Source organism: Littorina saxatilis, linkage group LG15 (genome assembly GCF_037325665.1).
Source record: "Littorina saxatilis isolate snail1 linkage group LG15, US_GU_Lsax_2.0, whole genome shotgun sequence".
Taxonomy (NCBI): domain Eukaryota; kingdom Metazoa; phylum Mollusca; class Gastropoda; order Littorinimorpha; family Littorinidae; genus Littorina; species Littorina saxatilis.
The window spans coordinates 44,766,383-44,782,125 of NC_090259.1; the positions used below are offsets into that span (position 1 = coordinate 44,766,383).

General features: G+C 42.7%; 1 protein-coding gene and 1 long non-coding RNA gene across 2 annotated transcripts in view; one reads left to right on the plus strand and one right to left on the minus strand.

The window, feature by feature from the left end:
* Positions 1-15,093, minus strand: part of LOC138949438 (choline transporter-like protein 2) — a gene marked incomplete in the record, with an annotated part of 52,646 nt that extends 37,553 nt beyond the window's left edge. Inside the window, 1 exon segment of the mRNA XM_070321264.1 lies at positions 14,901-15,093. Coding sequence (XP_070177365.1) covers positions 14,901-14,988 — 88 coding nt within the window.
* Positions 1-15,743, plus strand: part of LOC138949447 (uncharacterized) — a 213,832-nt gene that overhangs the window by 161,076 nt on the left and 37,013 nt on the right. The window lies entirely within an intron of this gene.

Below are 15,743 nucleotides of genomic sequence, written 5' to 3' on the forward strand. Positions count from 1 at the left end.
AAGCTGATCACAATAACACAGTGAAGTCAGATAGTGACAGTCTGTTTCAAATCCGGTAGAACCGACAGATCGACTATTTTCTTACCATTATTTACAGGGCCGGACTAGGTAAGTACCGTACTACATTCCCTCTCCGCACCAAACTCTATGGGAGCAGACAAGACCTGGAAGCCACGACGTCATTCGTCTCGCAGACTAAACTGATGGTGTGACGGCGAACGCAAGAAGAAGAAGAAGAAGGTAAGTACTAGGGGGGGGTGGGGGGGGGGGTTACAGATGGGGGTCCAGGGAGCAAAGCCCCCTTGAAGCTGAACGTTTTTGATGTTTCTGGAGGGAAAGGAAGCCTCTCCTTGAACGAAAAAGGTAAATTCGACGAAACTGTACACACACACAATCACTCCTGTTAATAGTGTTATCTTTTTATCGTCTGACTGGACACATATTGGTGGTGCATTGATGTGTGTGTGTGTGTGTGTGTGTGTGTGTGTGTGTGTGTGTGTGTGTGTGTGTGTGTGTGTGCTAGAGAGAGAGAGAGAGAGAGAGAGAGAGAGAGAGAGAGAGAGAGAGAGAGAGAGAGAGAGAGAGAGAGAGAGAGAGATAGAGAGAGCGAGATCAGAACTTGATTAGAATCCGTCAACCTGTCCTTCTAACATAATGTCATCTGTCGACAAGTCTAAAAAAACTTGACTAAATATAAAAAGAAAAATAGAAAAATCAAAACTTGACTAAATGTAAAAAGCAATGCATCGCTAAACAGCGCCATAAACAGGCCGTTTAGTGTCAAGTAAGGGAGAGGCGGTCCAGGAAGTACGCATTCAGATTGACTTCACATGCACACACACACAGGAGAGAGAGAGAGAGAGAGAGAGAGAGAGAGAGAGAGAGAGAGAGAGAGAGAGAGAGAGAGACAGAATGAGAGAGAGAGAAAGAGAGAGAGAGAGAGACAGAGAGAGAGAGACAGAGAGAGAGAGACAGAGACAGAGAGACAGAGAGACAGAGAGACAGAGAGACAGAGAGACAGAGAGCGTGTGTGCGATGTAAGTTTTTGCATGCATCTCTCTCTCTCTGCCAGTGTGTGTACCGTTTACTATTAGCCTTAGATTTTGGAAATAAGCATCGCATACAAATAGATCTGTGGACGACCAAGTCAGCAGTAAGACCAGGTACTGTCGGACAACAATGTCAAGTTACCTGTCAATGCAACTCGCTAGCGTCCACACCCAGGTATAGCTGCATGTAGCTGACACGATTAGTGGTCAGTAGCTACTAGTACCAACTGCACGCACGTGAGAAACACGCACACACAAAGCAATCTCAGAGAGCGAATTCTGCCGCCTTATTTAACCTGAAGGTTTCAAAAAATATCATGTAGCACTCAGCAGTAGTCATGAGAGGAGTAATGAAGGCGACTGATCTTCCTCTCGAGGAATGTCATCGTCTTCTCCATTTACATTCTGCAGCAAACCACAGCTTCAAATCACTGATTGTTATAAGAAATCAAAGCGGAAGCGACAACCACCACCACCATTACAACAACAACAACAACAACAACAACAACAGCAAAGTCGGCACTATCAAAGACAGTGTTTCAAGTAACAACAATGACAACAACAACACAACTAATCACACAACACAAATCACCGACAGGGATTGGCTTGGGTTTTGTCCACTGGAGGTCCTGTGACTGACTCAGCCATGAATCAATCAGTCATTTTGCAAATCAATCAGTCAAGAAACAAACCTTTCCTTCCACCACGGGACTGCCGCAATTGTGCATTACGGCAGTGAGGAGAAACTTCTGAAAGTTGTTTACAATGTACAAATGAGAGGGAAAATTCAATTCATTTCTTCATTTTCTTGTTTATTTTCCAATGGTCTAACATGAAGAGGAGTAAAACTAAAAGGTCTGAGGACACAATAACCATATTTATTTCAATTAAGTAAGGAAGGGACAAAAAGAAAGAACAAGACAGCAGACAAAAATAAGACGAGCTGACTGACTCTGCTGCATGTCTATCGGTCAGTTGACGGATTGAGACTCATGTGTGTCGGTTTTTTTCCCGAATTTAACATGGCAAAAGACCGATGACCGACGCCCAAGCCAATCCCAGAATCAGCCGTACAAAAACAAGCTCTTTTAAGTGTCAAGTGATATTACCCGATGACAAATCACAAAACGTAATTTGAAGGACAGGAGAAGGGGAAAAAAGTGACACCAATGACAAATCCTCCCTTCACGAGAGAAAGTTATGGCCTTCCTTACATACTTTGGGAACATATATTATATATATATACATATCAGTGTCCATACGTGTGTACTAACCGTGCTTCGGTTTGGGTGTCGCCATCGTGCAACCCTTCAAAACATCTCTCAACTGACACAGCCTATATATTTCCTTCAGTTCACGCTACTCCACTCCTTGCACGGTGCAAGTAGTGCAGCGCATACAGTCATGTACGCACTTCTATCGTTTATCCAGCAGCGATGGAGATGCAAAATGCACTGCAGCAGCTCAGTCAGTTCAACTTTGAATGTTCACACCTCTTTCCAGTGTCGCCGGGGCTACCGAGCTAACAAGTCATCTTCATTTAGCTTTAAGTGTTTGAATCATCATCAGCTATCAAACATTGAACATATCTCTTTTGATCGTCGCCGGGGCTACCGAGCTAACAAGTCATCTTCATTCAGCTTTAAGTGTTTGAATCATCATCAGCTATCAAACATTGAACATATCTCTTTTGATGGTCGCCGGGGCTACCGAGCTAACAAGTCATCTTCATTCAGCTTTAAGTGTTTGAATCATCATCAGCTATCAAACATTGAACATATCTCTTTTGATGGTCGCCGGGGCTACCGAGCTAAAAAGTCATCTTCATTTAGCTTTAAGTGTTTGAATCATCATCAGCTATCAAACATTGAACATATCTCTTTTGATGGTCGCCGGGGCTACCGAGCTAACAAGTCATCTTCATTTAGCTTTAAGTGTTTGAATCATCATCAGCTATCAAACATTGAACATATCTCTTTTGATCGTCGCCGGGGCTACCGAGCTAAAAAATCATCTTCATTCAGCTTTAAGTGTTTGAATCATCATCATCATCAGCTATCACAAATTGAACACACCTCTTTTCAGCGTCGCGACGGCTATCGAGCTAAAAAGTCATCTTCATTCAACTGTATGTGTTTGAATCATCAACAACTATCTTTTTACATTTAGTCAAGTTTTGACTAAATGTTTTAACATAGACGGGGGGAATCGAGACGAGGGTGGTGGTGTATGTGTGTATGTGTGTAAGTATGTATGTATGTATGTATGTATGTATGTATGTATGTGTGTGTGTGTGTGTGTGTGTGTAGAGCGATTCAGAGAAAACTACTGGACCAATCTTCATGAAATTTCACATGAGAGTTCGTGGGTATAATATCCTCAGACGTTTTTTTTCAGTTTTTCGATTAATGTCCTTGATGACGTCATATCTGGCTTTTTGTGAAAGTTGAGGCAGCACTGTCACGTCCTCAATTTTGAACCAAATTGGTTGACATTTTGGTGAAGTAATCTTCGACGAAGCCCGGACTACGGTATTGCATTTCAGCTTGGAGGCTTAAAAACTAGTTAATTAGTTTGCTCATTAAAGTTGTCATTAAAATCGAATTTTCACTAACAGATTTAAAAATGATTGCATCGTATTCCTCAATTTCTCCTGAATTCAAAAATATATACATATGTCTTGTTTACTCTAAAACTGTGCTCAGAATGACAGAAAATAGGTTAAGTAAGTACTGCGTTTCCACGCCACCCGGAGACGAGTGTGACCCGTCTCTATTTTGGGATGTGGTTGGTCGAGACTATCTTAAATAATTATAGTCTCGGCGATGACTGTTTATTATGTTTATCTGTTACTTTGATGCCGACAGCTTGACTAAATGTTTTTATATCGCTTCACGCGACTTGGTTTTTTTGTTATTTAGCTGCAAAAATAGCCCCTCTACCACTGGACACACGGCACCTCTCCGCTTTCCAGGCTCCAGACTAAACAGCTATCTTCACCCACGTAACTGATAATTTTGCTGCAAAGATCATCACCTATCCATTTATCCAGCTGCACAAAATGTATCCAGCTGCACAAAATTGGGAACTCATTGCAACAACACTGTACTTCCACTGAATACACAACTTTCAGTTTCGTAGCTTCAAGGCAAAAAGACCAAAAAAAGTTCACCCACTTTACACATTTGCTGCAAAGATCATAATTTGTCTATCTATCCAGCTGCACCATTTCGGAATTGACTGCAACAGTTCTGTACCGTGGCTTCCACTGACTACACAACTCTCAGTTTCGTGGCTTCCTAAAAGTATAAAGTCATCTTCATCCACTTTATACATTTGCTGCAAAGACGGCCGTCGTCTATCTTTCTATTCAGCTGCAAAAACGCTGTGGAACTCACTGCAGTAGCTCTTACACTGACCATAGATCAAGGGATATCTATGCACTGACTGAACAGAACGCACAACTTGCCCTCCACAGATACTGAGCTAAGAAATTACTATCTTCGTTCCATTATGGAGGTGTTCGCAGCAAAAAAAACCATTATCATCATTATCATCACCATCATATTACTCTCTCCGAACTCGACGCGTTGGGTGTTAGACGGTCTATTTGCGATCGTGATATGTTATCTCTTTCCGTCACGCAGGAAGCATCATTACAATATTAGTCTCGCACATGCACAGGCACATTCATTTGTTCCATTTTTGCTCGTCTTTGTTTCCAAAGCGGGAAAACCCGACTTTCAAAGCAAAGGCAAATGATTCGATTTTTTTCACTTGGCCTTGTTTCAACGTTGGACGATATCAAACCAACATAGGTGCAATAGTTCACGCAGTATTAGACAGACACGAGGCGCAAACGTATAATTTTCGCTCACTGTTTTTTGTTTGATTGTTTATGTTTGAAAGCAGGACGATGTTAGCTTTCCACACAGACAAATTATTGGTACGATTTAACCTAGTCCTTGTTTTTAAGTAGGACGATGCTAGAGTTAAGAATCAACAAGTCGCGTAAGGCGAAATTACTACATTTAGTCAAGCTGTCGAACACACGGAATGAACCTGAACGCACTGTATTTTTTCACCAAGACAGTACAGCTTCGTCAATCCCCGCGTGAAGGAAATCGCTCACTTTCCACGTGCAAAACGTAGTGATATTGACACGCCAGATTAGCGCGGTGGCGTATTGTGCTAAGCTAAGTCCGGGCTTCGTCGAAGATTACTTGACCAAAATTTCAACCAATTTGGTTGAAAAATGAGAGCGTGACAGTGCCGCCTCAACTTTCACGAAAAGCCGGATATGACGTCATCAAAGACATTCATCAAAAAAAATGAAAAAAATTTCTGGAGATACCATACTCAGGATCTCTCATGTCAAGTTTCATGAAGATCGGTCCAGTAGTTTTCTCTGAATCGCTCTACACACACACACAGACACCACGACCCTCGTCTCGATTCCCCCCTCTACGTTAAAACATTTAGTCAAAACTTGATTAAATGTAAAAAACAAGAAAGGTAGGTTGTTGGAACGTTTGTTATTGGCAAAACAATACATTCACAGATATTTCGACCCAACGGTCTTTTAAGTGAACAGACAAACAAATATCACACAAAACTTATCTTGATAGTTCTATCAGTTTGATAGTTCTATCAGTTTACGTCCACTCGTCAGGAAGCCGAGCGAGTAAAAATTTTCAAACTTAAAAAAAAATAATAATAATTTAAAAAAATGAATTTTGGAACGTTGGCAGTCTCTTTGTTTTTGAAGATGCTAGAGTTAATTAGACTGTCACAAGCGTATTGGTTCACACACAAGCCTCGCGCAGGTGAATATAACTGCTTCGATTTTCCTCTCAGCCTTATTTTCAACGAAAAACGAAAATTTGGGTTCTGCGTGAACCTTAAACTGATTCCGGCAATTCTGAAACACTCATACAGTAGCTTGAGGATGTGTCGAGTTGTGAAGATGTGTACAAAAAGACGGAGCAGAGACACACCTACATGGCAGGACTTTCTTTAGGTGTTAGTTCAAACACAAACAGTCACCGTTTACATTTTCACCGCATCCTCAGCTGCAGAAAAAAAGTACGCTAAAAAAACGCTACGCACGTTTTTTTTTGCAAAGCCTGGTTTGCTGAAAAGATGAAAAATGGCAGCTGATTTCCAACACCCAGGAAAAACCTATTACCTACATTTCTTTCAACACAAATTACCGACAGAAGGTCTTACAGCTAAACATCACGTGCACATACTTCAGCAAACAAAACTGACTCGTTTATTTTTCTTCACAGCTCGAGTCTTTCTGTCACTGTTTGTTTTGTGTGTTTTTTTTGCTTTAGAGGCTAGGGTCTCTGCGAGCAGAACACAACTACACAATCGATACGAAAACAAAGAATGTCCCTCCAAAGCCAAGAGAGACTCGATGTTCCTTTACGGCAAACTAACGACTACAAGTAGTGAAGCCAAGATTTGTGTGATGATGATTTCTTTGTGTGTGTGCGACCGTTTTCACTTTCGCACACTCGTGGCATCTTTTTTTATTCACGTACAAATCGGCTGTCCACAAGTACAGACCCAACAGAGTCAATGCGAGAACAAAGAATGTCCCTCCAAAGCCAAGAGAGACTCATTGTCCTCAACGGGAAACTAACGACTACAAGCAGCAAAGGCAAGAGGTATGCGATGATGCTTTCTTTGTGTGTGTGTTTGCGACAGTTTTTACTTTCGCACACTCGTAGCCGTTGTCACCTACAAATCGGTCGCGCACAAGACACAGAGTCAATGCCAGAACAAAGACTGTCACTCCAGCCAAAGTCAACACAAGAGTCACATTTCTTTCAGAGTCACATTCCTGTACGACACCACTAATGACTGCAAGACAAGTAGCAAAAGGCAAGATTTGTCTTGTGATGTTGCTTTTTCTCCCTGTCAGTGTGTATGACTAGCTACTGTGGCTGCTCGCCCAGCCTGGCCGTGTAGAGACGAACATACTTCTGCAGTCTCACACACACACAGTCCACAACTTTCCCTTTTCTCCCCAAATAGCTTGTTTCTCCTCCACACACACACTCCCACCTCCCTCACACAAACACCACAGGCAGAGGAAATGCGAAATTTGTTTTCTTTCCGCTGAAAACAGAATAACTGTATAAAGAAAGCGGATTTTGTAACCTAAAAGAAAGACGGAGCAGACACAAACTGATTTTATATTACAAGATGGTATATGGCAAATGCCCTCATTACTTATCACATCTTTTGCCACCTTTAACTTCTGATGTTAACCCCTATCATCATAGAAAACCATTAGAAAGAAGAGTCCCCATGTGCAAAACTGAATTATACCGTCGATCTTTTATACCATCTACTACTGTCCTGTGGAACACCTTGCCAGACAACATCAAAACAACTAACTCAATCAGCGACTTCAAACGCTATTTATCTACTCCTGACTCCTGATTATAACGTACCTGCCTATTATTACTGTGGTAAAAGACTGGAAGAGATCCACCACTGCAGAATGCGCCTAAACATTAGTAATTTGAATTCTGACCTGTGTAAACGCCACCTACAGGGAAACCCACAGTGCACGAAACAGCTGACCATTATTTGACACATTGTCCTTTGTACGTAGATGCTCGCCTGTCTACGATAAACGCACTTCCTGTAAATTACAGACATGTTGAAATATTGTTAAATGGTAGCGAAAACCTTTCTCTTTGCACCAACAAGCTGATTTTTGAAAGTGTCCAATCGTTTATCCATGAATCTGGTCGTTTTTGTTGATTTGACTCAGTACCCATTTTCATGCCAACATTAACCCTTATTTTATATGCATTTTTCCAATATATATTTAGCGAGCTACTGCTTATTTGCCACAGGATTATGGTTTGTAATGTACTATGTATATTTGTTTTTGTATGCGCTAACCACCTTCATCTTTTGTATTATTCTTTCTGATTTACTTTAACTATGATTTTCATCTAGATAGTTGCACAATTTAAAAGTAATGCTTGTCTGACATCATATTTGTGTTATTTTACTACTACGTAGGGCGCGTAATATAAGCGTTCGCTTGAGTTCGTGTCCCTATTGTTTATCGTTGTATTATTGTATCATGTTTGATTTAATAAAACATTGTTTAAACCAAAACAGAATTCTTGATTCAGAGTCCATGCTTTTACCAAAGAGGGTTAGAGCGCCTCTTTGCTTTCACATGGGAGAGGAGGATCTGTCCACTTGAACAAATACCAAATATCAACAATCTCAAAAAACAAGAATTGTAGGTTCGTGTGATGTGTGAAATAACTGTGTGTTTCACTTTTTTTTCATATAAAAAAATATGCTTCATTCTACATTCCGAATATCTGTCCACTTAAACAAATACCAAATATCAACAATCTCAAAAAACAAGAATTGTAGGTTAGTGTGATGTGTGAAATAACTGTGTGTTTTTCCCCCGAAATCGGCGTATGCTGCCTGCATGGCGGGGTAAAAACGGTCATACACGTGAAAATCCACTCGTGCTAAAAACATGAGGGAACATGGAAGTCTAAGCCCATGAACGAAGAAGAAAACTGTGTGTTTCACTTTTTTTTCCAAATAAAAAATATGCTTCATTCTAAATTCCAAATATCAACAGCATGGATGTTCTTCAATCCTGTACACATTGAGATTCCCCCCACCCACCCCCACCCTCCCCTCCCATGAATCAATTTAATAGATTGACGCAAGTATCAGTTATGAACTTAATTCATCTCACACAAACATCCATTCTGCTCACGAATCAGCAAGGATGTTGTAAGAGAGATAATTTGAGAGAGGTGGGGGAGGGGGGGTGAGCAAGGGGGGTGAGCAAGAGAGAGAGCGAGAGAGAGAGAGCGAGAGAGCGAGAGAGAGAGAGAGAGATCAAGAGAGAGAGAAAGAAAGAGAGAGAGAGCGAGAGAGGTGGAGAGAGACACACAGAGAGCGAGAGAGAGAGAGAGAGAGAGAGAGAGAGAGAGAGAGAGAGAGAGAGAGAGAGAGAGAGAGAGAGAGAGAGAGAGAGAGGGAGAAAGAGAGAGAAAGAGCGAGAGAGAGAGAGAAAGAGCGAGAGAGAGAGAGAGAGATAGAGAGAGGGAGATCAAGAGAGAGAGAAAGAAAGAGAGAGCGAGAGAGGTGGAGAGACACACACAGAGAGCGAGAGAGAGAGAGAGAGAGCGAGAGAGAGAGAGGGAGATCAAGAGAGAGAGAAAGAAAGAGAGAGCGAGAGAGGTGGAGAGAGACACACAGAGAGCGAGAGAAAGAGAGAGAGAGCGAGAGAGCGAGAGAGAGAGAGAGATAGAGAGAGAGAGAGGGAGAGAGGGAGATCAAGAGAGAGAGAAAGAGAAAGAGAAAGTAAGAGGGAGAGCGAGAGAGACAGAGAGAGAGAGAGAGAGAGAGAGAGAGAGATCAAGAGAGAGAGAGAGATCAAGAGAGAGATCAAGAGAGAGATCAAGAGAGAGAGAGGGGGGGGGGGGGGGGGGTCGTCGTATATATATAGCCGTAACGGGGATTGTCAATCAGTGTCATATGAAAGGGGAAGTGGTCGTGTGACTATGATCAACAGCACAGCGCTGTCGACTGTCACCGACTCTATCCATCCAACAGCAGCAAGACGCATTGCGACACACAGACATGCCCATCGGAAAGAGGAAATACAGGATGATACACAGAGGGGGAAGCCAGGGGCGGGGGGTAGGAGATAGGGTCGTGTGAAAGGTGTGATTCACAAGGATAACAAACAGACCTGCAAACACACACACACACTGACAAACGCAGGCATGCACACAGTCTTACACACAGCGCAGAGCCGCGAGAACGTCAACGTTCTAATGTCAGGATAAGGAACCAACCGGAACAGTCGGTCTCCAGATCTTGTTACATTCATTTTGCCACAACCAACCCGTCTCTATAGTGCTTATTGCTTTCATTTTGCCATGACCTAGTCTTAAGTGCTTACTGCTTTCATGTTGCCATGACCTAATCTTGAGTGCTTACTGCTTTCATGTTGCCATGACCTAGTCTTAAGTGCTTACTGCTTTCATGTTGCCATGACCTAATCTTGAGTGCTTACTGCTTTCATGTTGCCATGACCTAATCTTGAGTGCTTACTGCTTTCATGTTGCCATGACCTAGTCTTAAGTGCTTACTGCTTTCATGTTGCCATGACCTAATCTTGAGTGCTTACTGCTTTCATGTTGCCATGACCTAATCTTGAGTGCTTACTGCTTTCATGTTGCCATGACCTAATCTTGAGTGCTTACTGCTTTCATGTTGCCATGACCTAATCTTGAGTGCTTACTGCTTTCATGTTGCCATGACCTAATCTTGAGTGCTTACTGCTTTCATGTTGCCATGACCTAATCTTGAGTGCTTACTGCTTTCATGTTGCCATGACCTAATCTTGAGTGCTTACTGCTTTCATGTTACCATGACCTAATCTTGAGTGCTTACTGCTTTCATGTTGCCATGACCTAATCTTGAGTGCTTACTGCTTTCATGTTGCCATGACCTAATCTTGAGTGCTTATTACTTTTATTTTGCCATGACCAAGTCTTGAGTGCTTCTTGCTTTCAGTTTGCCATATCCTAGTCTCGAGTGCTTGTTACTTTCAGTTTGCCATATCCTAGTCTCAAGTGCTTGTTGCTTTCAGTTTGCCATATCCTAGTCTTGAGTGCTTGTTGCTTTCATTTTGCCATATCCTAGTCTCAAGTGCTTGTTGCTTTCAGTTTGCCATATCCTAGTCTCGAGTGCTTGTTGCTTTCAGTTTGCCATAACCTAGTCTCGAGTGCTTGTTGCTTTCAGTTTGCCATAACCAAGAGAAACCTCATAACTGTAAGCACACAAGCCCCCCAAAATTCTACCACCAATCGACTTTGCAGCACACTTTTTGGGTCAAAATATAGGGAAACATTTGACTAATACCTCCGATGAGTGGATATGGTCAAACAAAGGGCATCTTCTGTCAGCCACATGTTAAATTACAATATATATATATCCATGTCAAGGCCTGTCATGTTATCGGCAAAAACAAACGGTAACATTTTCAGTAAGCCCCAAGGTTGTCCAATTATCACAAGCCCTACAGTACAGTAGAACCCCCTTTTAAGACCGCCCCCCCCCCCCCCCCCCCCCCCCCATTTCAAGACTCCCTCCTTTTTAAGACCTTTGTTTTCTCAGACTTTCTGTTCATAACCTCTGTAAAATGACCCCCATTTTAAGACTCCCTCCTTTTTAAGACCTTGTTTTCTCAGGCTTTCTGTTCATAACCTCTGTAAGATGACCCCCATTTTAAGACTCCCTCCTTTTTAAGACCTTGTTTTCTCAGACTTTCTGTTCATAACCTCTGTAAAATTACCCCCACTTTAACTTTAAGACTCCCGCCTTTTTAAGACCCGATTTTTAAAGATTTGTGGAGGTCTTAAAAGGGGTGTGTGAGGGGGTTCCGCTGTCCTGGAGTAGTTTTGAAAGTATTGCAACCACTTGTCCCTAAATGCAGCAATGTGGCTTATTTTGGCCAACACTGCCGCAAGTGCACACCCTTCAAATGCTAAGTGTCACAATCACATGGTTTGAGGGCATTCTAGCCCAACCTCAAATCTGTTTTGCATGCAGACTAAACTGTAGCAGCACAGTGCTATTGGTTTACACTTAGAGACCACTATACCACCCTGAAGAAACAACAAACACCCAAAACAAATGAAACAAGCCCTGTAATTGTAAAGGGATATCAAAATAATTAAGTCAATCTGTCAAAATAATGCAATGAAACAGAACACACTTGATTCTTTTGGTCTCAAATATTGGCTGAATCATTAAATGTAAGCCCCCCCCCCCCCCCCCCCCCCCCAAAAAAAAAAAAAAAAAAAAAACCACCACAGCCAAACTTACTAGCAGTGTCTTCTAGTAGTTGTATTTAAAACTAAGAAAAGCAGCCCACATTTTTAGTTTTAACTCATTGTCTCCCAGGTACGGATATATCCGTACCCACTCATATGGCTCTATCTGACCAGGTACGGATATATCCGCTCAGACTGTTACTACAATTCTGAGTGACCTGCTGCAGCACAGCTGGTCTCGGCTAAAAAAAAACAACCTGGTCAACATAGGTGGGGTAAAAAGTGTTAAAAAGTAAAAATAAAAGACTAACATGAGCTAAAGTAATTTAGCCCTTTTACCCATTCCCTCACAGTCCCAATTGTTTTACAGTAGGGGGAAATCTTAAATTGAGGGGGGGGGGGGGGGGGGGGGGGTAGGAGGACATTGAAGGGGATTCCACTGTATCACAATACACTGACCTCAAAGAACAATGCCTTGCAGGACCAACTAGATTTTCATTTCATAAAGTGTCGTTTACTCTTCTTCTTCTGTGTCCGTGAGCTGAAACTTGTATGACAATTTTTGCCCCGTCATTTTGGCAGCCATACTTTGATTTCAGGGGATGCATGCTTGTTTTTGCTTTTGTTTCTATAACCCACCGAACTTTGACATGGATTACAGGATCTTTTCCGTGCGCACCTGGTCTTGTGCTTGCGTGTACACAAAAAGGGGGATAAGACACTAGCAGGTCTCCACATAAGTTGACCTGAGAGATCGAACAAATCTCCACCCTTAACTAAATAAACACGGCCGGGATTCGAACACTCACAACCTAAATCCGCACAGGAGGATCTTATCCACTGAGCCATCGCGCTGTCAGTCTTTAACTCTTTAAGTTTAACTGAGAGTGCTGATCAATCACTGTTTTCAGTGGTGTTTATCCTATTACTCCACGGAACCCCACTGCACTCTCTTGTCCAATGTCTGTCCATGCCAAAGACAGACAGACGTACAGACATCATAAACACACACACACACACTTTATGAATTCTGACAATCAAGATCATTGCACAATTTCAGAGCTTGGAGAATACATCCCTGCAGTGGCATGCAGTCATCCCTGCAGTGGCATGCAGTCATCCCGGCAGTGGCATGCAGTCATCCCGGCAGTGGCATGCAGTCATCCCGGCAGTGGCATGCAGTCATCCCTTCACTGCATCAAGTGACTTGTACCTCAGTTGAGTGTAATGACCTAATAAATGAGTTCTGTTTTTGTTGCTGTCTCACCACAGACGTGTCTCTCTGGTCTATCCTTTCATAACATCATGATCCTATCACCACCTCTACACTCCCATTGCCTTCTTCTTCTTCTTCTTCTGCGTTCGTGGGCTGAAACTCCCACGTACACTCGTGTTGTTTTTTTGCACGAGTGGAATTTTACGTGTATGACCGTTTTTTACCCCGCCATTTAGGCAGCCATACGCCGTTTTCGGAGGAAGCATGCTGGATATTTTCGTGTTTCTATAACCCACCGAACTCTGACATGGATTACAGGATCTTTTTCGTGCGCACTTGGTCTTGTGCTTGCGTGTACACACGGGGGTGTTCGGACACCGAGGAGAGTCTGCACACAAGTTGACTCTGAGAAATAAATCTCTCGCCGAACGTGGGGACGAACTCCCGCTGACAGCGGCCAACTGGATACAAATCCAGTGCGCTACAGACTGAGCTACATCCCCGCCCCTCCCATTGCCTTAATTCCACTCTCTCACAGTCACAGACAAAGACACACACACACAAACACACAGAGGGAGAGAAAGAGATAGAGTCAACAGTTACTATTGTTACTGAATGTGGAAAGAGCATACATACAGGTACGAATGCATGCATACATGCACATACCCGCACACACACAGGGGCAGAAAAAATGCACACACAGAGTCAACTGTTACTATTTTTACTGAATGTAGAAAGTGCATACATACAGGTACGCACGCATGCATACACGCACACACACAGGGGGAGAAAGAGATACACATAGATCGAGTCAACAGTTACCATTTTTACTGAATGTGGAAAGTACATACATACAGGTACACACGCATGCATACACACACATACGCGCACACACACATGGGGAGAAAGAGATACACATAGAATCAGTTACCATTTTTACTGAATGTGGAAAGTGCATACTTTCAGGTACACACGCATGCATACAGGCACATACGCACACACACACAGGGGAAGAAAGACTCAAAGAGATACACATAGAATCAATAGTTACCATTTTTACTGAATGTGAAAAGTGCGTACAGTTACACACACGTACGTACACATGCATACACACAGACTGGGCTAACCCGCAGACAAAAAAAACATCCACAAATGACTGTGAACCGACTTAACCCACTCTGACTTTTGATGAAGGCGGCAGTCTAAAGAAAGAAGAAGAAGAACCCCCTTCCCCCTCAACATACAGTTCAAGGCCAACCACCCTTGCTACACACACTCTGTGAAAGTTTTGTTTAGAGTGCATAGTTGTGGCCCTTTGTGAACAAAGCACTCAACCATATTGATTTACCTGTCTAACCGTCACGCTTCACTGAAAGCCTTCAGTCACTACAAGCGACCTACTTCCCCGCGGGGGCTTTCGCTTCAGTTCAAACTTGGCCATTAACTGTGTGGGTTGAAAATGCCTCCATTTTAGCGCAACATGCACAGACAAAATCACAGCTCGCTACGAAGTCGATTCTCAAGACACACAATGCAACGGAAACAAAGGTTTTTGCCGTCGTTTCAACCTGTCCTAAATCTTTTGTGTGACTACGATCGACGTAACTCTTTTTCATTGGAATTCCCCTGCCTGTCCGCTTTGCAAATAGCAGACGATACGACACGACTGACGACACGCCCAAAGTATTACTTCAGCGACAAGTTTATCGGCTACTCGTTGGAAGTTACTGACATATAAACTGTCACCCTGATCATTGGACAAAAAGAAAAATCCCTTACCATATTCTGTCTTCACATCGTGCGTTTCAACTGCACTGTCTGCAGTCTCGCCGAGAGCGTAGGCTTCCTCCTTTTTCCTGGGCGCCATTTTCACAAATCGCTGTACGCTTGTTTTGTCAACAGCGTCTTTGCACGCTGCCCCGGTTCCAGCTGATTTGCATACAGTGCTCTGTTTCAAAGCTGCCCGCGTACAGTTAAAGAGCGACAAATAGTAACCAACACGTGCACTGAACACTAGTTGAACGGATAGGAGTTGAAGTCATCAGAAGTGAAAGTGAAGGAAGGGAAGTAATTCAGGAAAAGCGCGCATGAGCAAGTGCCCTGAAATTATATCCCTTGCTTTTTTTGATGGCACGTTGATGTTGCATCTCTTCTTGTTTCATGCCTGTCTTTTTTTCAGGCCAATACTGAGGTCGAAGGGAATGGGTTTTTTCTTTGTCCTGAGTGAAACGTTCCAATACTTTAACCTTTCTTGTTCTTGTTTTTAAGTTGTACCCTTTGTGACTCTCGACAAATGTATGTGATGACGTCACTATCCGGCATTTAGTTATATATATGCTAGTTGCGGCGGCACTGTCAAGCCACCCGCCGCGGCTCATTTTTCGATCAAAATGATTTGGTGTGTCAGTGGTAAATGTAAATAGAAATGTGTAATACAGACAAAGCAAACAAATAAACGTGTTTTTCTCTTGAAAATGTTGCGTTGTGCGGGTGTTTGGGTGGCCACTTGATCAGAGCCGGACTATAGAGTCTCAGTGTACTCTACTGTCTCTGACTTGATGTACACAAAGCAAAGTGCGGGACGGACTCAGCTCTGTGTTGTAGCACTGGCAAGTTCAAAAC